The sequence below is a fragment of the Mustela putorius genome, unplaced genomic scaffold, assembly GCF_011764305.1.
Source record: "Mustela putorius furo isolate JIRA1106 unplaced genomic scaffold, ASM1176430v1.1 tig00003845_pilon_pilon_pilon, whole genome shotgun sequence".
Taxonomy (NCBI): domain Eukaryota; kingdom Metazoa; phylum Chordata; class Mammalia; order Carnivora; family Mustelidae; genus Mustela; species Mustela putorius.
Genome location: NW_025421998.1, coordinates 85,166,645 through 85,191,058, shown reverse-complemented (window position 1 = coordinate 85,191,058; position 24,414 = coordinate 85,166,645). Strand labels below are relative to the sequence as shown.

Here is a 24,414-nt window from a genome sequence, read left to right as displayed (position 1 = left end):
GCCCTGGGACTGGATGCGTTCCCGCAGCAACCTCCAAACCAGTATTTCTGTTTCCAACCCAAGCCCCTCATTGCATTGCCTTTTCCAAAATTCAAGAGGATCATCTGGACAATTCACAACACCCCCACCACATCCACAGATTAAGGAAAATATAAGCAAATACCTACACTACAATCTAAGTTCCATGAGGGCAAAAAGTTTTGCTTTGTTGCTGTTCATTAATGTAACTCCCAGTTCCTGGAAGAAGGTTTGGTATACAGAGGCCATCCATGCACACTGGCCAAATGAATGAAATATCTAGAACAAGCTTTGTGCAGTGGCACTATTGTAGCCAATGAGGTTTAGCCGAGACGCGATTATTGCTAATTGAAATATCTAGAACATATCCCAATAGTACGGCAGAACAGTCACCAGCAAAATAATACTTCTAGAGCCTAACAACATTCATTAAAAATCACTTGTTTTTCTGGTACCATTTACCTTAAACACAGAGGCACGGCTTTCTTTTTCTTTCTTACTCTCTCTCTTTCTTTTTTTTTTCCCCAGAAAAAGCTTCCCTTATGTGATTACCTACACAAAAATAAATTATTACTTTTTCCCACACTGTTGGTTAGAAGCATCCTGTCATCCAGGAAAAGCACCCTTCTGAAAATTTAGTGTTTAAGGAGTCACGGTGGAATTGTAAAGTATTTAGAACTGAATGACAATGAAACCACTATTTTGCAAACTTATGGGATACAGATAAAGCAAGGGAAATTCTCTTCAAGGGGTTATATAGCTCCCAACTTATATTTTAGAAAATAAGAAAGATTAACATAGTGTTTAAGTTAAGTAGAGAGATTAACATAGTGTATAAGTTAAATAGTAACTTTAGTATTAAATAGTATGTATTTAAATTAAACATAGTGTTTAAGTTAAATAGTAACTTGTTAGTATTCAGTAGTCAGCATTTAAATTGAAAACTTTTTAAAAAAGGAGTAACACATCAAGCTCAACAAAAGCGTGAGAGGTTAATACAAAAAAACACAGAAATTAAACAAATATATTTAAAAAGAAACAGACACAATCAACAAAAGCTGAGCTATTTGAAGAGACTATAGATAAACCCCTACAGGTTCATCTAATATTACAGACACATCTCTGTTCAGACAAAAAAGGAACAGAATTCTCAAAAATATCAGGAATGAAAAGTAGGATATAACTATAGATACTGTAGAGCATTTTTGAAAAATAAGGCTATGAACCATATTTCAACATTTTGAAGGCTTAAATATAGTATCTAATTTTTATTAATTTTTAAAGGATTTATTTGTTTTAGAGAAAGCGGGGGCATGGAGGGGGAGGGACAGAGGGGGAGAGAGAAACTCAAGCAGACTCCCCGCTGAGAATGCCCCCCCCCCACCGCCCAACACACACCCGGCTGGATCTCACAACCCTGAGACCATGACCTTAGCCGAAATTGAGAGTTGGACGCTTAACTGACTGAGCCACCTGTATGTCCTCTTAGTATCTAATTTTTAAAGAAATGTGTGAATTACCAAAATTGACTCAAGAAGAAACTGCAAACCCAAATTAACAACCATTAGACAAAGTGAACTGAATTTTTAAAATACTATGGTTTCACAGATAAGCTTTACCAAACAATCAAAACACAAATAATACCTCCCTCATATAAACTGTTATAGAAAATAGAAAAGGTTATTTCCAAATGCATTTTAGGAGGGTAGTACAACCCTGATACCAAATGTGGACAAAGGCAGTGCAAGAAAAAATTATAAGTCCAAATCACATTCAAGCATGGATGCTAAAATAAAAAACACTCATAAATTGCGTGAAGCATGTATTAAAGAAATAATAGTACATTATGGGAAATTCAGGTATGTCTCAGAGAATGCAAGCATAGGTCCATATTTGAAAAAGCTATCAGTGACCCTTTATATTAACATAACAAAGACAAAACCTATAATCATCTCAATGGTTTTAGAAAAAGGATTTAATAAAATTCAGTATTCATTGCATGGATTTAAAATATTCCTGCTTTATTTTTTTTATTTTTTATAAACATATATTTTTATCCCCAGGGGACAGGTCTGTAAATCGCCAGGTTTACACACTTCACAGCACTTACCATAGCACATATCCTCCCCAATGTCCATAACCCCACCCCCCTTCTCCCAACCCCCCTCCCCCCAGCAACCCTCAGTTTGTTTTGTGAGATTAAGAGTCACTTATGGTTTGTCTCCCTCCCAATCCCGTCTAAAATATTCCTGCTTTAAACTCAGCTGGGATAGAAGGGAACTCCTTCAGCAGATAAAGGGTTTCTATTAAAAACTTACAATAATGAAAGTCGTAATAATTGCATATTAAAGATATTCTCAATGAGGGACACCTGGGTGACTCAGTCTGTTAAGCATAAGCCTTCAGCTCAGGTCACGATCTCATGGTCTTGGGATCAAGTCCCACATCAGGCTCCTTGCTCAGCAGGGAGTCTGTTTCTCCCTCTGCCTGCTGCTCCCCTGCTTGTGCTCTCTCAACCGCTACCTCTGACAAATAAATAAATAAAATCTTAAAAAAAAATTCTCAATGAGATAGAAACAGGGGACTGATAATCAAGAGCATGATTTACAGATAATATGATTAGCTATATAAAAATACAAGAGAATATGCAAATAATCCATTTCACTAATAAAGATAAGGAAGTTCAGCATGTTTACTAAGATTATTCCAAAATCAGTATTTTCAAATAGCATCAATAACCAATTAAAAATTTATAGTTTTATATAAAATTTTATAACCGCAACGAAAGCTGTAAGATACCTAGGAATAAATCTAACAAAGAGGTGTAAGAATTTTTATAAATAAACTATGAAATGTTATTGAAGGATATGAAGAAATCAGTGATATTAATGTATTAGATGACTCACTTTTATAATGATACCTTATCTCCCGAGACTTAATGTGTAAATTTAACTTAGCAAAATACCAAAAAAGGTTTTTCAGTGGAAGTTGACAAACTGATGCTAAAGTTAGTATGGAAGAGTAGAAGTCCCAAAATAGCCATTACAGTTTAAAAAATGAACAAAATGGGGCAGGGGAGCCCTTCTAGACATGAAGACTTACTATAAAGCCATAATAATTAAAACAGTGTGGTATTGGCTCAGAATTGGTTTGATCAGTGGAAAAGGACAAAGTAGGAACATATCTATGAATATAGGAAAATTTAATTTTCATCATGGTGGCATTACATGTTAATGGGGGAATGAAAGACTGTCCAGTAAAGCAGGTCAGGATAACAGGTTTTCCATATTGGGAAAGGGGTAAAGTAAAATTAAATTTCTAACTTACACCATTAAAAAAATAAGTCCCAGGGAATCAATTTTATAAGTGTTGAGAGCAAAAACTTCAAAACGTTAAGGGGGAAAAAATAGAGGTTATCTTCACGGTATCAGGTATAAAGCAAGTTCTTCCATAAGACCCAAATGACACAAACTATCAAGAGATCAAGGAATATGACCACATTTTAAATTTTCTATAGTACAAAAGACATCAAAAGCAGTCAGAAATGGAGCCACAGACTGAGACAATATGAGGTTTATATGTATGAACTCCTATAAAACAAGAGGGAAAAAATGAAAACATACACAGCCCATTGGAAAAATGGAGGAGGTCTGTAAAAAACCAAATCACAGACTCAATCTTAATAGCTAATCAATATATGAAGAAATGCTCAACCTCCCTAGTAGTGAGGGAAATGCAAATAAAATAACAAGATACTGGGTTTTGAAAAAGTCAGATTGTCAGAAATGAGAAAATTCTGAAGCTAGAAAAGGTCACGTGAGGCACACAAGAACTCTCACCCACCACTGGTAGGCATGTAAATTGAAGAACCATTTGGCAGCCTCTGATAAAACTGGACATGTGCGTGTAGCCTAGCAATTCCCCATCTAGGTAGATTCAGAGAAATTCTCACATATGTGCAAGGGACACATGTACACACATGTTCATATTAGCATTGCCCCAAATATCGGCAGCCGCTTAAATATTCATCAATAGGGCAATGAATAAACAAGGCACATTTATATGCATGGATCTACAATATAGCAATTAAAATGAATGAACTGATTTATATTTATCAACATGGAGAGAAAATAAAATACCATGGAGGGGGAAAAAAAACAAATCAGAATATGTACAGTCTAACATCACACAAACACATTTTAAAAATCAAATAAACAATATTCTGTATTTTTATGGGTTCAAGTGTAATCAAAATATAAAACCTATATGGGAAAGTTCCATACTAAATTCACGATAGTGTTTGCCTTTGGAGAAAAAGGTGAAGAACGGTTTTGGGGAGGAGTACAAAGGGACTTCAGTTTTATCAGAAATCTTGAGTAGTTCAATTAAAAAAAATCTGCAGCAGATCTGGCAAAATGCTAACATTCACCAATTATATGATAGGTACATGGATGCTTGTGATATTGTCTCTGCGTTTTAAAATACCTTTACATTTTTTCCCAAATAATGAAATTAAAAGAAAAGCAGCTAGTAAAGAATTCTCTGATAGAAATTTCACCTGTGTAGATAAATTGAGACAATTGTCTAAAATTCTTAGGCAAGGAACTTTATAATTATCTGTCTTAGGATGGAGTCTCCATAAAAATAATAGAGCTGGTACTATTAATAAAACTACTGAAATGAATAAAGCAGATTCTATAAGTATCAACATGGATAGTTGTCAAAATCATATTGAGGAGAAAAAGTAAGTTGCAAAATGACATGTACACTAGTATACCATTTATAAAGAAAATTTAAAATACACAAGCATGGGTATATATATTTACATATAAATATATAAGTAATTAGGTAATAAAGGTATAATAATAAATGCTGGAAGAATACACTCTTTATAATACTGATTACCTAGGGAAGTAAGGAGGCAGAAAGTTGAATTAGGGAGGGAAATAAAGTGACATTTAGTTCTATCTGCAATCTTTTAATATAAATTTAAAAAAAAACCCTGAAGCAAGCATGACAAATATTTTACATTTGATTATTCTAGGAAGTAAATACACGAATGTATGTTATTCTTGATGTATATGTATTTTTAATTTCCGAAAGAAAAAGTACTGAAGAATCACAAATGAAATGCACATAATTCAACACTATGTAAGTAAAGCTTGTATACATCAAAAGCCGTGCTATGACTATTTTTAGAAATTATCCTGTTTGCTTTTCTATGTGTTTTTAATTTTTCAGAAATCAAGGGAGGATAAAAAGCAATGAAATGCCAAAAAAAAAAAAAATCAAACATATACCTGATCACATAAAAAGAAAACCCTGCAAAATCACAAGGAACAATTCTATATCATTTGCTGCATTTTTCTTATTTTTAATTTTTTCAAAAGAAAAATAAAAGATGTTGCCTAATTGGAAACGTGACTTTCTATTATTAAAATTGTGGGAGTCCATTTTAATGTGTTTATCTCGCTGCTAGTCTATAATTTATATTTCAGCGTGGAAATTTGTTTGTATGCCTGTGACAGGTTAATGCAGTTTAAACATGCATTTTCCTTTCGTTGGTTGAATAGTTAAATCGTTACTCAAAGGATTTTAAGTTTCAATTTCAACCATGAGAGGATTCTTTGCTTTTTCAAGGTTAGAAATGTTTCTGGTTCAAAATGCTATTAATTAATAGCTACGTAGTGGATCTATTTAGGGAATTGGTACCGACTCCGGATTAACAGTGGAACTGTTAAATGAGAAAACTTTTTTTTGATGCAGACTTGGGGCTATTTTAAATTTGGTCTGACAGCGGTGGAGAGAAATGAAATGTAATTCCAGCCCGCTCAACTCACGATCGTAATTATGAATCGAAAGACATATCAGGTATTAGCATTTTTTTTTCCTTAAAAAAAAAAGTTTCTCGGACTCCGCCGGACACCCCGCTGGCGGAGGACCAGCGGGCGCGGCGGGGGGGGACAGGGGGGGGCCGCGAAGCAGGCAGGCTGCCCAGAAGTTACGATCGGGGAGTTTTCTCTTTATTAAAATTACCTGGCTCACCAGCAGAGGCAAGAAAGCGAAGACAAGATAATTTCTTAGGCTGTTAAAAATGACTTAGCCCGGTGGGCCCCGCGTTCCGAGGGGGTGTCCTGCGGGCCGGGGCGGGTCCCGCCGCCCCCGCGGGCTCCGGTGCGTCAGGGGCGCGTCAGGCGGGGCGGGCTCCGCGCGGGCGGCGGCGGCGGCGCCGGGCGGCGGGCGGCGCGCACCGGGCCTCCTGCTTCTCGCTCCGAGGCTGCGGGACGGACGCTCCCGAGAACTCTCTCGCCCGCGGCCGGCCGCGCTCGGACGGCGCTCGCCGGCGGCCCGGCGGTGCCAGCATGTCCGCCGCCGTGGCGTGCCTGGACTACTTCGCCGCTGAGTGCTTGGTGTCCATGTCCGCGGGCGCCGTGGTTCACCGCCGCCCGCCGGACCCCGAGGGCGCGGGCGGAGCCGCCGGCTCGGAGGTGGGTGCGGCGCCGCCGGAGTCCGCTCTGCCGGGTCCGGGGCTACCGGGACCCGCGTCGGTCCCCCCGCTCCCCCAGGTCCCCGCCCCCAGCCCCGGCGCGGGCGGCGCCGCGCCCCACCTGCTGGCTGCAAGCGTCTTGGCTGACTTGCGCGGCGGCTCTGGGGAGGGCTTCGGGGAGAACTCGGGGGAAGCTCTGCGCGCCTCGTCCGGCTCCTCCGGCCCGACCCGGGGCTCCGGCCCGACCCTGGGCTCAGAGCTGGCCCCGGCCAGCAGCGCCGCGGAGATCTCCGGACCCGCGCACTCCTCCGGCGAGCTCGGGGTTCCTGGAGCGCCAGACGTCCCCGGAGCGCCTGCGGTCCCCGGGGAGGTCCCCGGGGAGGCCCCTGGGGCCGGCCCCGCCCCCGCCACAGGTCCAGTGCCCCGTCGGAGGCCGGTGACACCCGCTGCCAAGCGCCATCGCTGCCCCTTTCCGGGCTGCAACAAAGCTTATTACAAGTCGTCGCATCTGAAGTCCCACCAGCGCACCCACACGGGTGAGCGCCCTTTCTCCTGCGACTGGCTCGACTGCGACAAGAAGTTCACGCGCTCCGACGAGCTGGCCCGCCACTACAGGACGCACACGGGCGAGAAGCGCTTCTCCTGCCCCCTCTGCCCCAAGCAGTTCTCCCGGAGCGACCATCTGACCAAGCACGCTCGCCGCCACCCAGCCTATCATCCCGACATGATCGAGTACCGCGGGCGCCGTCGCACTCCCCGCGTCGACTCGCAACCCACCAGCACGGTGGACAGCTCCGGCTCCGACCCCGGCCAGGCGCCCAGCCTCACCACCTGCCTGTCTGACAGTCACTGCTGTTAGTCGTCCCCGGCAGGACGATCCCCCCAGGCCGTTGTCCCTGCCTTTTCTTTGCCCGTCCCTCTTTTCCCAGAGTCATTAGACCAAGGCACAAGACTGGTTCCTCTGCTTCGAGGGTCGGTCCAGGCAGGCACGTTGGACCCTGGGGAGGGACTGGGGGTCTGAAAACAGCAGGAATTCTTACAACACGTATATCGACCTAAAAAGAAGGGTTGCCTCCAGACGGCCCCTTGGAACTGGTGAGAAGGGGTGAACCCTGGTACTCTCCAGAGTCCTGAAGATTCTCCCTTCCCTGGAACCAGAGATGTGAAACTGGAATTCTCAGGTGCCTGAGGAGCTCCCAGTCTCAAAGGACTCTGGTGTCTTACCCACTCACCAGGGCGGACCTTGGAGAGGGTGTCAGGGGTGGCAGTCTTGGAAATGTCCAGGACTGGGGTGGTGAGAGGCCTTTGGAAACAGAAATGATTTCTATTTCTGTAAATAGCAATGTTTACTAATTTATTTTTAGTATCTTTTAAACAGGGAACCCAGGTTGATGGGAGGTTGCTGTCCTCCACTCCCCAATTGCCCCAGCTACCTCTGCTAGGAGAGGCCATGTAAGAGTCCATGTGAATGTATGACTGGGAGATGCTTCTTGGTGTCTGGGAGCGGTGTGAGTTTGTTTGCAGATCCTGTTGCATGGTTTGGAACCCTGCACTTGCGTAGTAGCCTTTCTTCCCATTTGGATTCCTACTCGTGGAGGGAAATTTCCTGGTTCACTCTTACAGTAAGTTTGGTTTAAAAATTTGGAAACAACCTTAAATGCACCAGAAATGAGAGTGGTCCAGGCTAGTTCCCCTTTCACCCTCAGGTGACTTTGGGTGAGATGGGTCCAAAACAAGACCTTTCAGGACCATTGTGAATATTCAGGGAAATAGGGGCATGTGGTTCCAGTTGCCCAGTCCAAGTAATCTCAGGTGTGGTAGACTCTGTTCATTTCTTAGTGGCTAATGAGGGGTTTATTTCCCTTGGGAAGTGTGCATTTTTGTTTTTGCAGCAAATGAGTTGATGGTTTGGGGAGGGAAAGATGAGAGTGGCTTTCTCCAAAGATCTGGTTGTCCTGGATTTTGGGAAGGAATAGTAAGGTGAAAATTATTATCAAATAAGAGGACCCTTCTCCCTTTACTTTGGAGTCCCTCTGAGTTACACCCTCAGGACCCTTCTGCCCCAATGCAGGACTCAAGCATCAGCAGTATTTATTTTTCTATACGTATCTCTGCTGCTATGAATGAAGTTGTCGGCCACTCTGCTTTTGTATGTGTGAATGTGTATACATGTGACCCTTTTACTAGAGATGGGGCTGAAAGGAATTTCCTGCTCTGGTAAGGTCCTTGCAGGCCCCCTCCTGAATGTCTTGTAATAGTCCCTCAATCTCATTTGTGGAGGGTGTCATAGTCTCAAAGGACCATAACAGCATCTAGGTAAGCAAACTGCTTTTCCCTGTTTTGCAGATGAAGACATCGAAGCCTAGATAAGTTTAAAGTCTCATGCTGAGTTGCTGACAAGAGCCGGGACTAGCATTTAGGTATCTGGCTTTCTAAAGTGACTCATTCCCTCAGACTTGGTTACCTCACCTCCTCTCTTTCTCTCTCTCTCTCTCTCTCTGGGCCCTTAGTCAAAGGACACCACTCTCCCTTCCTGCCACCAGTATCCCCTCCCTCCCTAATCCCTGTCACTTCTAAGTTCCTTCTAATGTCCAGTCCCTGCTGAACACTTTGCCTGTTGTGTTTAACCCGAAAGCCCTTTTCCTAGCAGGTTGAGTCCATTTCCTCCTTCCACACCATGTGGACCTACAGTGGGAATGACTGTTTGACATTTGGGGAGAGACTTTGTCTTTGACCTGGTAGATTAATTTTCAGTGCCAATTCTATTCTTCCTCTGGTCCTGGGCATTATATTTTCCTTGAGAGAGTGAGTGATACAAATTTGACATTGGGATTCTACTAGGTGCTCCTGCACTAAGTGAGGGAAGGATTCTTAAGAAGGACCCAAAGGGTATGCCCTATGACTTTGAAGAGTTCAGTGTTTCCTGATGCAGACTAAGCAGGGTGAGTGGGGCTCTTTATGAGTTGCATATGGGAGGAGGAGGCCCCCAATTGTGTAGGTGGGTTTTTGGTGACGGGAAGAGTCCTCCCTTTGCTCTGTTTGTCTCCTCAGCTGGGACTGGATGGGAAGGGCACTCTGGACCCCCTTGAGCATTGTCATTTCCCCTTTGTCTTCTTCAATAGAAGATCTGCCATTGGATAGATGAACAACGAAGCTAACAGGAGAGAGACTCCCACTGACTATTCTGGAATTGGGCTCAAGAATGCTTGGCTTTTTCAACTACCCTTTGATAAATAACTTTTGAATCTCAAGCTTCTAAACAGTGTCCTTATTTGGGTTCTTTGACCTGGGGGACTTTTGTCTGGGGATGGTCTCTGACAACCTAAGTGTGGTGTGTCTTCCAATGATGACTCTTAGGACTTGGGATGGTGGGGAGGGGGCCACTCAAAACACTCCAAGTAGCCAGATGATGGAGGCAAGATTTATAGGCTAGTCTTGTTTGTTTGTTTGTTTGTTTTAAAGATTTTATTTATTTATTGGGGGTGGGGGGAGAGCACAAGCAGGGGGAGGGGCAGAGAGGGAGAAGGAGGCTCCCTACTGAGCAAGGAAGGAGAGGGGAGCACAAGCAGGGGAAGGCGCAGAGGGAGAAGGAGGATCCTCAATGAGCAAGGAAGGAGGGGGGAGCACAAGCAGGGGGAGGGGCAGAGGGAGAAGCAGGTTTCCATTGAGCAAGGAACACCCTGATGCAGGACTCAGTCCAGGACCCTGGGATCATGACCTGAGCCAAAGGCAGATGTTAAACAACTGAGCCTCCCATGTGTCCCATAAGCTAGTCTTTCTTAGTCTTGGATATTGTTATCCTTTCACTCGGGCAGCCAGACAGCTCTTGAAAAGCAATTATTAGTGAATGGTCTTGGAAAGGGCTTCCTAGTTTTATTGATGTTTCTTTTGCTTCTTTTTATTAAACAGGTGGAGCTCAGTTAGCTACTGAGTGTGGGGATTGGTTAGGGTCACCTGAACCTCTGGGCCCTTCCCCACCCCAGCCATCCTGAGTTCTGATGTAGGAATAACCAAAGCCATTAACAGAATCTACTGACAGGACTCTTCCTGAATTCTGGTTTGGGAGCTGGGAATGAATTCCAGGTTAGATCTTGGGTGCAAGAGAATTGGATCCCCAGTCCCTGCTGGGAGGGTGTGAAGAATAAAGACCTTGCCCCTATCCACAGGGGCACACAGATGTGTGCATGCACACACGTGCACTCTACACTCCCTTCTTTCTCTTGTACCTTTTTACCTGCAATGTGTATGCAGTACATTCAGATCCAGCTTTCACCTAGCAAGCACACCTGTCGAGGCCCAGACCTGCCTTCTAGAGGCAGGTCTGAAGAGCACCTCTTTCTGTTTCCACATTTGGAGCAGCCATGCCCCCTTGCAGCACTCCAGGTGTTTCCTTTATATATTCTCCTTTGGGTAGGTCATCCCAATATGAGGAATTGGAGCAGCAGATGGTATTAGAAAGCCCAATTCTGGCCATAGATACAGCTTCATCAACAAAATATTGATTTTTAAAATATTTATTTGACAGAGATCACAAGTAGGCAGAGAGAGAGGAGGAAGCAGGCCCCCTGCTAAGTAGAGAGCCTGATGTGGGGCTCAATCCCAGGACCCTGAGACCATGACCTGATCCGAAGGCAAAGGCTTTAACCCACCCAGGTTTGAGCCACCCAGATGCCTCAAAATATTGATATTTTGATCTTCATTAGTCTGATTCCTATACCTATTACCTAGGTGGTTGAGAACTGAGAGAGGAAGGGAATGTGATTAATTTTCTCCCTTAAGCCCCAACACATGCAAATATGCTTTGGCTATATATCTTGGGAAATAAGTACTCTGATAGAAATTAAGGAACCAAAGTAAGACATGTGGAGATGGGACGTCTGGTGTGCCATGGCATAGGTCTTTGGCACGTTAATGATCTTGGACCATTCAGTTCTTTGACCTTTTCATGTCCTAGCAGCTTATAGTAACTAGCTTTCATACCCAAGCTACCTTTTTAGAGGTACTGGAATAGGACTCTGTGAAAGTAGGCTGCCTAGGCCACTGTGGCTGATCTTGGTTCACATAGATATAATTGAGGCAGACTTGTTGCAGAAGGGAGAAACACCATTAAAAAAAAAAAAAGATTTGTTTTTTTGAAAGAGAGCACAGGGTGGGGCAGAGGGAGAAAGAGAATCCTGAAGCAGACTCCAAACTGAGCAGTGAGTCCGAGTGGCTTGATCCCAGGACACTGAGATCATGACCTGAGCTGAAATCAAGAGTCGGATGTTTAGCTGACTGAGCCACCCAGGTGTCCCAGAGGAAGCACTGTTGAATGGAACAATTTGTGCTGCCTTTATTGTCAGCCAGAATTGTAGATGAGGACTTTAAGGTGAAATGGCATAAGTTCTGTGTGAACTTCAAAACGAAAGCTTAGCAGATTCTATCCCTAAAATTGTGCTGGGGATTAGCAGGTGGCATTAGATCAGTTTCACCCAATTTGGTTCTCTCTTATGTTTTTACTATTTTTTTTTTAAAGATTTTTATTTGGGGAGCCTGGGCGGCCCAGGTGTTAAGCGTCTGCCTTCAGCTCAGACCATGATCCCAGGGTCCTGAAATTGAGCCCCGCATCCCATCAGGCTCCCTACTTAGTGGGAAGCCTGCTTCTCCCTCTCCTTTTTAAAAAATTTTTTTTAAAAATTTAATAAGACTCTCTTAAAAAAAGATTTTTTTATTTATTTGAGAGAGAGGGAACATGAGCTGGAGAGGGGAGAGGAAGAAACAGACTCCCTGCTGAGTGGGGAGCCCTATGTGGGGCTCCATCCCAGAACTCTGGGATCATGGCCTGAGCTGAAGGCAGAAACTCAACTGACTGAACCACCCCGGTGCCCTGTTGCCTTTCATCTTGATTTGAATTACATTCATTATGTAATTCTCTGTCCCAGGAAGAGAACCATGGGAGGGACCAAGTTCTTTATTTCACAAGGGGTACCCAGCGTCAACTTCTGTTTTTGTCCCAAGTTGGTGCCAGGTATGTGGACTATATAAACCCTGACAGTGAAATTTCAGGGACTCAATCTGTTTTGTCACAGAGGGATAGTGGATTTTAATCATAAATATAAAAAAAGAGGATGCAAATGTTTGTTGTATATGGGCTTGGGATAGAGAGAAGCCATGCCATTACAACCCCAAAGAATAGGAAGGCTGTTTTTTAAAGGGTGTGCCTAAATTCTTCTTTTCTTAGGAATCAAGTCTTGAGGAAATAAAATAGGAATTGTATTTGTCTCAAATATATGTTTAGATCTGGAAGTCAAAATGGAAGAGTGGGAGGGTAAAAAATGGATAAAGACAGGTTGATTGAACTGGAGGAAGGGAAGGATTTCTTTAGAAGAAAGGTGATGTTCTTAATTGACAATACAAATGGGAAATTCAAAAAAGGCCAGAAGCTAACCCATATTAAAGGTAAGATATATAAGAGGGTGGTAGTTTGGTCATTAATAGGTTGGAGGAGGTGCCTGGAATGCAGTGAGATCTAATAGAAGAAGATGAGCTCTCAGAGAGAAAACAAGAGTGCATACTTCTGCCAGGAATCTCAGGTCCATGGGAATATTGAGAGGTACCTACCTAAATCTATAGATAAACCATTAGAAAAATCATCCTTTTAACACTGGGATATGTTGGATACAGAATACATAGACAATACTTTCAATATTTTTGGTTAGTCTCAGGAATATCACCATTGAAGTGGAATAGGAATATTTGGGGTGCCTGGGTGGCTCATCATAAAACCCTTGATTTTGACTCAGGTTGTGATATCAGAGTCCTGGGATCCAGCCTTGAGTCAGGCTCTGCGCTCAGAATGGAGTCTGCTTGTCCCTTTCCTTCTGCTCCTTTCTCTCTTTCTCTGAAATAAAAAAGAAAGAAAGAAAGAAAGAAATGGAATAGGACTACAACTATGGCTCAGAGAACATACAGAGTTAGGTCTCCAAGGGAAAGCATAGGGTGGAAGAAACATATAATAGATCAAAGTTTTTAACAGGAATCGGGAAGAAATAAGCATGATCATCTCATTTGATTCCAAAATAAGTATTTTTGAAAACTCAACACCAATTTGTGATATAATTTGAAAACACCTTCGTAGGGGCACCTAAATGGCTCAGTTGTTACATGTTTGCCTTGGGCTCAGGTCATGATCCCAGGGTACTGGGATGGAGTCCCGTGTCGGCCTCCCTGCTTAGTGGGAAGCTGGCTTCTCCTTCTCCCACTCCCCCTACTCTGTTCCCTCTCTCTGTGTGTCTCTTTCTGTCAAATAAATAAAAATAAAATATTTTTAAAAAAAGAAAAAGGAAAAAGAAAACACTTTGGCAAACTAGTAACAAAAAAAATGATTTCCTACATTAATAAAGAGTATCCGTCACAAGCCTATAGCAAACTTAGTGTTCAAAGATCACAGGCATTTCTATTGACCATATAGTGAGATAAATAGTCTTTAAAAGTATAGTCTTTAAATAGTCCAGGCAGGTAATCACATAAAAATACAACAAAAATATAACCAAAACGCATGTATTGGGAAATGTAAAAACAAACCTCTACATGACTCAGCAGCAGAGACAATTACAAAATTTAGACCTGAATGAAAACCAAAAGCACTACATAGCAAAACTTCTGGGATGCATGAAAACAAACAAGAAGAAATTTCTTTATAGCCTTAAGTTGTTTATCAAAAAAAAAAAAAGAGAGAGAGAGAGAGAAAGAGGTGCCTGGGTGCTTCTGGCTCTGAAGCGTCTGCCTAGGGCTCCTTGCTCAGTGAGGTGTCTGCTTCTCCCTCTCCTGCTCCTCCTGCTCCCCCTGCTCTCTTGCTCTCTCTCACTCTGACTCTCTCTCCAATTTTATTTATTTGAGAGAGAGAGAGAGTGAACAAGAACACACACACACACACACACACACACACACACGTGGGGGGAGGGAGGGCGCAGAGGGAGAAGCAGGGTCCTGCGGAGCAGAGAGAGCCTGACAAGGAGCTCGATCTTAGAACTCTAGGATCATGACCTGAGCCGAAGGCAGATGCTTAGCCAAATGAGCCACCCAGGGACCCCAGTAAATAAAATCTTTAAAAAAAAAAAAAATTGAAAGTGAATGAACTAAGCTTTCATCTCCAAAGGAAAAGGAAAGCAAACCCAAAGAAAGTAGACATTACCACGAACTATGCATTCTCATTATGGAAGATATCGCCCCCAAGGTAGCAAAAATTGGTTCTTGAGGGGTCAAAACATATTTGATATTACAATGATTGTGGCCCTTCAAAAGACCGTACCACATAAATACATATACACTTTTTAGGTAGTTTAGGTGGGGAGGAGTTGGAGTTGATGATCAAGAAAAAAATGTCTTGAAAGTCTCTTAGAGGGTGATAATGAAGAAAGGTTGAAAGACATGCTGTAGATAAAAGCCAAATTTGGTGAAGCAGAAAAAAAAAAATGAGAACTGATGAGTAAAACCTTTAAAAGCCTAGTTTTTAAAACTAGGGAAGTATGATTAAGAAAAAAAGAGAAAAGACACAAAAAACTTATCAGGAATTAAAAAGATGTAAAATCATGTAGCACATGAGCAGGTTTTAGAAATCATAACAGGACGCCTGGGTGGCTCAGTTGGTTAAGCAGCTGCCTTCGGCTCGGGTCATGATCCCAGCATCCTGGGATCGAGTCCCACATTGGGCTCCTTGCTCAGCGGGGAGCCTGCTTTTCCCTCTGCCTCTGCCTGCCATTCTGTCTGCCTGTGCTCGCTCTCTCCCCCTTTCTCTCTCTGATAAATAAATAAAATCTTTAAAAAAAAAAAGAAATCATAACAGAAAAATGCAAACAAACTTTATATCAATAGAGTTGAAAAATATGGGTAATTTTATAGGAAAATAGAAACTTTAAGATAGTCTAAGAAAATGTAGAAAAATCAGAAATCGAAATGGCAATCAAAGATGTAGTCTCCAAAATGGCATTAGGTCTAGGTGGTTGCATAGGCAAATTCTCTAAATTTTCAAGAAATAGATAATTTCCATCTTTAATAAATTATTCAATTTAAATTATCCAAATTACATTATATGATGTAGTTAAATTAACTGTAGTACCAAAACAAGTGAGAGACAAAACAAACAAAAAACCCTAACCACTTTTATTTATGAAGATGGGTGCAAAAATCCTGAATAAAATATTAGAAATTCTAATCCAGCAGTGAATGAAAAAATAATGGATTATGATTGTTGAAATTTATCTAAAAATGCAATATTAATTCAATAACAGATCTATCAATATAATTCACTTCATTAATTGAAGAAAGAAGAAAAATCAATGTCTTTTTTATATGCCAGCAGTCATCAATCAGAAAAGGTAATAGACTGATAGCGTATACGGTAGCAATTAGTAACCTAAAGAACCTTTATAGGTAAGACTATAAAACTTTTACTGAATGACGTAAAAGAAAATATGACTATGTAGAGAAAAATATTGTATCTGTGGGTGGTAAAACTCAATAGTATAAAGATGTCAGTCTTTTTCTCAAATTTACACACTCAATGCAATTCCAGTCAAAACCCCAAAAAGATGTTTCATGAAACTTTTTCAAGGAAATATTATAGTAGATTGTGGAGGGAAAATGAGGAAGAATTGCTTTACAGATATCAAAATATTACAAAGCTGTGGTCTGGTCATTAAAACAGTGTGATAAAGTGCAGCTAAGTGGAATTGCATGAAGAACTCAGAAACGTATCTGTGAATATAGAAGAGTTTGGCATATGAGAGTGGCACTTCAGATCAGTGGAGAAAAGCCAGACTAGTTTGTTAATGCTTTTGAGATAATTGGCTTTTCATGATGAAACAAAGTAACAAAACACAAAATTACTTTCTATCTCAAATCTTTCAGAAAAATAAATTTCAGATGATAAATATCTAAACATTTAAGCCATAAAAATATTAGTAAGAAAAAAAACCTGGGAATTATCGTAGCAGATAAGAAAGACTTTCTTACCAAGGACACACACAAATTTTTTTTTAAGATTTTATTTGAGAGAGAGAGAGCGAGTGAGCACAGGAGCAGGGGGAGAGGAAGAGGGAGAAGCAGACACTCCTTTTGAGCAGGGAGCCTGATGCAGGGCTCGATTCCAGGATCCTGAGATCATGACCTGAACCGAAGGCAGAGGCTTAACTGGCTGAGACATCCAGGACACATAAATTTTTTAAATAAAAATTCAAAGAGGGAGGGGCACTTGAGTGGCTCAGTGGGTTAAAGCCTCTGCCTTCAGCTCAGGTAATGATCCCAGGGTCCTGGGATTGAGCACTGCATTGGGCTCTCTGCTCAGTAGGGCACCTGCTTCCTCCTCTCTCTCTCTGCCTGCCTCTCTGTGATCTCTGTCTGTCAAAAGAAAAAAAAAATTCAAAGAGGGAAGAGATAGATTTAATTACATAAAAATTCCAAGATATTTTCTAATTTTTTTTATTTTTTTATTACCATATAATGTATTATTAGCCCCAGGCGTACAGGTCTGTGAATTGCCAGGTTTACACTTCACAACACTCACCATAGCACATACCTTCCCCAATGTTCATAACCCAACCACCCTCTCCCTACCCCCCTTCCCCCAGCAACCCTCAGTTTGTTTTGTGAGATTAAGAGTCTCTTATGGTTTGTCTCCCTCCTGATCCCATCTTGTTTCATTTATTCCTTTCCCGCCCCCCAACCCCCCCCACATTGCCTCCCAACTTCCTCATATCAGGGAGACCATATGATAATTGTCTTTCTCTGATTGACTGATTTTGCTCAGCACAATACCCTCTAGTTCCATCCAGGTTGTCGCAAATGGCAAGGTTTCATTTCTTTTGATAGCTGCATAGTATTCCATTGTATGTATATACGTATATATATATACATACCACATCTTCTTTATCCATTCATCTGTTGATGGACATCTAGGTTCTTTTCCAAGACGTTTTCTATCTGAAAACCTCCACCAAGTTAAAGATCAAGCTACACTCTGAGAAAAAAAAAAATTAACAGGCACTGGATTAATATCCAGAATATATAAAGTCCCAAAGATGTAAGAGATAAGGACCCAAAAAAGTGGTCAAAAGATAACAACAAGCAATTTAAAGAAAGAGCCAGGACTGAGACACTCCGGCAGTCTTTAGCCTTATGTGTTTAATGCTTTTGTTCTTTTAAAAGGAGAATATCTTCATGTATTGCTTACATTAAGTTAACAGTTTAATGATATTTTCTAGGAGGGGAAAACACTATTGGTTAAAAAAGAAAAGCAGATGGTAAAGTAGGAAATGACATACTAGGCAAATGTTAATAAAAGGAGGTTTGACAAAATATCAGTCAAAACCAAATTTGAAGTCCAAAACATTCATGGGGCAAAGATTTCCTATGGACCGACAGTTTCGGACTTAAGGATCTAAAGCAATCAAGACCTTTTTTGCCCATATATTAGGGATGTCAGCTCAGGAGTTCTAGAACCTATCCCAGGACTTGGACAAGGGTTTCCTCCCCCATCCCTCACTAGAAAGTCAAAGACCCATTCCCATTGTCTAAATTCACTGCGGCGGCAGGGGGTGGGGGTGGGGGGGTGGGGGGGAGGGAAGAATGCTAACAAAGGTTAGATCCCAAGGGGACTAAACCCAACTAAAATGCCCTCAGGAAACTACCCACCCCCCAATCCCAAGGCACTTCTTTCCTTTCTTCTCCTTCAGAATATTCTTTGACTCTCTCATTTTTCCACAATAGCTTGACCTAAAATGCTAGTTCCCCTTTCAAAATATTCTAGTTTAGTAAAGGGGAGGAAAATAAAAAACAATCTTAAAATATACAAACATTTACAGGATGGTAGCTAACCGCCATCTGCTAACTGCTAACCTTACCATATTAAACATGCTCCCACTTCTTTAATGATAGAGGAAAAATCTAAAGTTGTCAGACTCTCTCTCAGGGCTGACTCATTTCAAGGGTCTTTTTCTTCCTTTCCTACCCTGGTGTCTGAATGCTGGGAGCTTATGTGTTCCTTTGAGGGCAGAAAGGGAAGCAGTGTCAGGACAGTATTCTGTGTTGTCCTATGGTCTTCACTCATTTTCCATGCTGTGTGGCTGTTCTGGGAATCCCTAGGCATATAGTACTTGTGCCCTATGAGTTGGAACAAGTCCTATTGGGTTCTTTTGGCTGTGTTTCTCATACTGCTGGAACCTATGTTTCTGTCGCAGCCTCTCATTATGTGGTTTCTATGGAGAGACTTGGTCTTATCAAATGCAGACCTTGTCAGGACCTTGGGTTCTCCCAACAATTTTGGACCCTCTTACCAAGACATGAAAAACACTGGCTCCTCTCCACACACTCCAAGGCCACAGAGAACTGTAACAGACACAGGTCCATCTGCCTAACCACCTCACAGCCATTTCAGAATTACTCCTGGAATGGTACCATATTGCCAAGCACGACACTGAACATGGAGTGGAAGTGAAGGACCATTCTAGATGTTCCAGATTCTACCTCAACTTATCTGGGTATCCTGATGTTGTATTCCTCATCCCCATTCTGGGCCAAAGCCCAAGGAATGAAGGGGCTGATGGAGGCCTTCTAAGTCATCAAAGCACCAAGTAAGCCTAGTCTCAACTTCTCTAACCTTCCCCCTTCCTTGGCTCTTCCAACTAGAAGAACACTTCATTTACTCCTTCAGGAGGTGGCAACTTCCCACCATCATATGCCAACTTCACTTTACCTATTGATTATAGTAAAACTTTCTGTCCAGGCTACAGGCTTTCCTCTTAATATCCAAGTGTGTTTATAATTCAGAACTTCCTTTACTTTCCCAACAAAGCTTTTAAGACTATTATTTAGCTCTAGGCCTCAATAGCTGAACTAGAATCATTATTTACCTTTGCATTCCTGCTCTAACAATCACGATATTCTCTGAGGCAAATAGATGCCTCTGGGTAAAAAAGGGAATGGTCATATGGGAGGAAATAAGGGGAAAAGAAAAATTACATTAATATTTTTCAAAACACCTCCCCCACACCCATTTTTAGTCTGGTTAAAGATCAAGTTATTAGTTCTGAAGGTGGACCTAAGAACAAGATATCATTTCCCTCTAACTAATCGGGTCTTAATAAGAGAACGTACCTACAAAATAGAAATAAAACCAGAGGAAGTTTAGTCAGTCTTCTGCAGACCCCTAGAATCCAGAAAAGCTCAAGGGAAAGGAAGGATGACATGAAAAATACTGGCTCTGAGCAGGGTATTCATAGCACAAGTAAATGGCATCAGAGGGTATCAGCAGTATCCTGTCACTCTGCTGGCCCCCAACGAGTTCTAGGCCCACTCATCCAGTCAAGAGAGGGAAGGCAATTTGGTCAGTGGGTTCCAGCAGGGGTCAGCAATGGATTGGACAGGAGTGCCTCTAGCAGCCCCAAAGATAGTGCTAGAAGCTTTCCTTCTGGGATTACGTGTACTCATGGCTTTTACCTAAAAGAATCAGGCTTTCATGGGCCAGGCCTACATTTCAACAAATATTTATTGAGCATTTACAATGTGTCAGGCACTGTTATAGGCACTTAGGATATATATGTAGGGGGGGAAAAAAGATCCCTGCCTGTATGATTTCATATTCCTGCAGAAGGGATATAGAAAGAAACAATAAGTGAATTATATAGTATGTTAGGTAAAAATTCCATAAAGGTATGGAATTAAAAAAAAAAAAGTAGGCCAAGTGGAATCAGGATTGCTGGGTGGGAGTAGGGATTAGATTGAGGTCTTGAACAGGGTGATCTGGATAGGCTTTGTCATGCAAACAAGGCAAGACCAAGGGCATGAAGAAGGTGAGAAAGTTAGCCAGAGGGGAAAGTATTCAGGCTTCGGGAACAGTGAAAGAAACCACCATAGGGAATGAGATAATACTTAAAACAAAAACAAAAATAAAAACAAACAAAAACCAAAGCCAGGAAGGAGAGCAACATTGTAGGAGCAGTTATGACCAGAAGGAAGAGGGGATCCCAGATTATATGGACCTTATAGGCCACTGTGATAACAAAGGCTTTTTCTCTGGGTGAAATGGAGTCACCAAAGATTTGGAGCTGAAGCATCATATGATCTATTTTGGGTTTAAGTGGAACATTCTGACTGCTGTTTGAAGGATTTAAACTAAGAAATATGTTGGGTGACAATGTAATTTTAAGTAAAAGATGACGGTGGCTTAGAGAAGGCAGTGAGAAGCAGTCAGAATCCAACATTTTTATTTATTTATATATTTTAAAGATTTTATTTATTTGACAGACAGAGATCACAAGTAGGCAGAGAGGTGGGGGGGGGGAAGCAGGCTCCCTGCGGAGCAGAGAGCCCGATGCGGGGCTCAATGCGGGGCTCAATGCGGGGCTCGATCCCAGGACCCTGGGATCATGACCTGAGCCGAAGGCAGAGGCTTCATCCACTGAGCCACCCAGGCACCCCAAATCTGACATTTTAAAAAGGACAAGCCGATAGACTTCTCTAGGGGATTTGGTGTGGGGAGGGAGAGAATGAGAAGAATCAGAGCGACTCAAAGTTCTTCGACCAGAGTGCGGGGAGGACGCAGTTGCCATCAACCGAGATGAGGAAGGCGAGAAGTGCAGGTAGGCTTGTAGAGGAAGAACCGGTGTTCCGCTTCGGACATGTTGAGTCTGAGTATGTTCAATGTCCCTGTAGAAAATCTGAAGAGACAATGAAGTCAGTCTGGAGTTGGAGAGAAAGGTCTGGGCTAGAAATAAACATGTGGAATTAATAGCATATTTAAAGCTATAAGTCCACATCGGCTGCTCAAGAGAGAGTGTGTAGAGGGAGAAGAGAAGGGCTAAGACTGACCCCTGGGGCACTCCAACGTGAACAACCGAGAGAGTTGAGGAGGAAGCAACATAGGAGATCGAGCTGGGACCGGAGGAGTAGGAGAAAGCCAAGCGCATGGTGTCCCAGAAGCCTAGTGAAGAAAGTGTCCGAAAAGGGAGTGGTCTGCTTGGTCAGGTGCTCATGCTATTTTCAAGTAGGATGAGCTGGCCGTCCACTTTAGCCACTAGAAGGTCATTAGTGACCGTGGTGAGAGCACTCTGGTGGTGGAGTGGTAGGAGTAAATGCCAGATGGCCACGATTTGGGAAAAACGGAGGGAAGAACCCGAAGACCATGATTATAGGGCACTATTCTGAGACATTTTTCTGCAAATGGGAGCAAAGAAATGGAATGGAAATTATTAGGAAAAAACGGGGTAAAGGAAAGTGATTGCTTTTAAGAAAAAAAAGAGGAAAGGAGCGCCTGGGTGACTCAATCTGTTGAGGGTCTGCCTTTGACTTAGGGCAGGATCTCAGAGTTTTGGCATCAAGTCCTGCATTGGACTCCCTGCTTAGCAGGGAGTCTGCTTCTCTCTTTCTCCCTCTATCCTTCTGCCTTCCCCAGCCCCATCCCTTGTGCTCTTTTTCTCTCTCTCACGCTCTCTCAAATAAATGAATAAAATCTTATTTTTAAGATTTTATTCATTTATTTGACACACACACACACAGAGATCACAAGTAGTCAGAGAGGCAGACGGAGAAGGGGGGGATGCAGGCTCCCTGTTGAGCAGAGAGCCCGATGCTGGGCTCGATTCCAAGACCCTGAGATCATGACCTGAGCTGAAGGCAGAGGCTTAACCCACTGAGCCACCCAGGCGCCCCTGAATAAAATCTTTTTTAAAAATGAGGAAAAATAGTCTGTTTATATGCTAATGAAAATGATCCAAGAGGGAGTTAAAAGTTGTTAATACAAGACAGAGATGGGGAGAATTAAAGGAGTGATTTTTTTTTTAAGATTTTATTTATTTGAGAGAGAGAACAAGAGACAGGTAGGATGCACAAGTCCAGAAAGAGGCAGTGGGAGAAGCAGACTCCCCACTGAGCAGGAAACCTGATGCGATATGGGACTCCATCCTAGGACCCTGGGATCATGACTTGAGCCACAGGCAGATGCTTAACCGACTGAGCCACCCAGACAGCCCTGAAGGAGTGATATTCTTGAAGAGGCAAAGGGCATTGGAATCTAGAACAGAAGTGGAGGGATTAATTTTAGCTAGGAGCATGGATTTCATCTTCAAAGCAGTTGGAGATTCAGATCTATCTCTTCCCCATTGAAGCCTGTTTGACATTTTAATGACCCTTAGTTACTCAGTTACAACTACAGAGTCTATAATGGGGCATCTGCTTCCCTGATGAATTCCCAGGTTGGACAGTAAAAGGGAAGGGTCCATCAAGAGCTTGGAAGTATTAATTCGGAGTTTCAAATCCTACATATCTTTATCCTTAGATTATTAATATTTCATAATTTCTCTTCCCAGCACCATTTTTAAGGATGAATACGGGCATTTTGATCTGGAGTCGCTGGAGTGACTGAGACAGACAGAGTCTTCTAGTCCATTTTGGCAAAATGTTAGTCATTAGTTACAGTAATGCCCTTGTAACAGGCAATCTTGCCTTGTTACCCAGGAGGTCCTGAACATACATGCAATCCTCTTTAGGGGACCACTGTGATTGTGTTGAGGGTCTGGTTCATCCTGATGTAGTTCTTATGGTATCCAGATAGTTTTTGTTTTGGAGTCCTAGAAAATAGACCTCCTTCCCATCTTCCCAAGTATTTGTATAGCAAACACAAAACCACTCTTCTCAGGCAGCCATCAGCTTAATGGGTTTGGGGTCATAGACAATGTCACAGTGATATTCCCCTGGATTATTTGTGAGATTTGCCCTTGCCCCTCACTGTGTGTGTGTTTAGGTCTAGCATTAAAGGGTTTCAGCATTCATTCTTTATACTTTGGCAGAGACATAAGGCACTTTATTGACTAGGGCTTTGTAGGTCAACCATTCCGTTATTGCCCAGAATACCAAGTTTAGTTCAACAAAAGCTGAAAGATTTTCTCCAGGGCTGTAATTGGATGCTGTCTGTGGCAATATGCACATCCAGAGGTTCGGAGACCACTTGTTTATTTTTTAAGACTCCATGTCCTGTCAGAGCGATAGGAGGCACAACACCAAACAAGGAGGCCAGTCAAGGAGCCCCCAGGTAGAAGGCTGATGGGTGACTAGGTAGATCAGCTATAATAAGATACTGGTAACTCGACAAGTTTATAAGGCACCGAGTCTTCTTTGAAAAAGTCACCTTTAGGGGCAAGTCCACATGACAACAGGCATTTCATTCTCAGAAGTGAGAAAAATCACTGGGATTATGGAGCTTGGAGATCCACAAATACTTCTGAATGGGCTCTGGATAAGGCATCATTGATGCAACCCTGCAAGAAAGTTCTGAGGGAGAAGGGAACACCAGGAGAAAGGTCTTACCATTCCACAAAATGGTAGAAGTCAGAAGAATTCAAGCAACTATGGTTAATTATGCTGAGAGTAAGCTGCCGAGCATCACAAGGAAGGGGAATGCTGCTCACAGGAGTACACCAAGATCTAAAGGAAAACATGGACCATATTAATGGCAGCAAATAATTGTAGTGGGTGTTATATCTGAGCCAAGTTAGAGACGTAGGCAACAATCTCTATGAGTCACCTGTGGCTAATATTTTTAAGAGGCCTTATGGAAGATTTAAGAGATAACAGGTAGGAAAATGACTTCTATTGGAGCCTATCAGGTATAGTTGATGTATTTTCCTTTTCAAGTCACAAGGCACCAGACATTACCATGTCATTTAAGATCCCAGCAAGAAACATGGCACACTCAAATTGGGTCAATAGAGGAGAGATTAATAAAGGTACTATTGTCAAAGTTGTGCATAGAGGTTAGGTATCCTGAGGTTCGGTATCCTGAGGCTAGTAATTTGGGGTGCCATTACCATTTCTAGTCTTAAAAGAGCAAGGAGAAGGACTGACCAGAACCTGAAAAGGGAGAGAGCTGTGCAGAGGGG

At 42.3% G+C, this 24,414-nt stretch overlaps 1 protein-coding gene and 1 pseudogene across 1 annotated transcript; both read left to right on the top strand.

Annotated features, from left to right (window-relative positions):
• The first annotated feature begins 305 nt into the window (after positions 1 to 305).
• On the top strand, positions 306 to 397 carry LOC123387068 (annotated as a pseudogene).
• A 5,745-nt stretch (positions 398 to 6,142) lies between these two features.
• On the top strand, positions 6,143 to 9,729 carry KLF14 (Kruppel like factor 14). The gene has a single exon (XM_004741996.3). The coding sequence runs from the start codon at positions 6,381 to 6,383 to the stop codon at positions 7,362 to 7,364; it is 984 nt and encodes a 327-aa protein (XP_004742053.2). The 5' UTR covers positions 6,143 to 6,380; the 3' UTR covers positions 7,365 to 9,729.
• Positions 9,730 to 24,414: the final 14,685 nt, after the last annotated feature.

Excerpts from the sequence above, each read along its gene's own strand:
- KLF14 (XM_004741996.3), top strand. The coding sequence starts at position 6,381 with ATGTCCGCCGCCGTGGCGTGCCTGGACTACTTCGCCGCTGAGTGCTTG.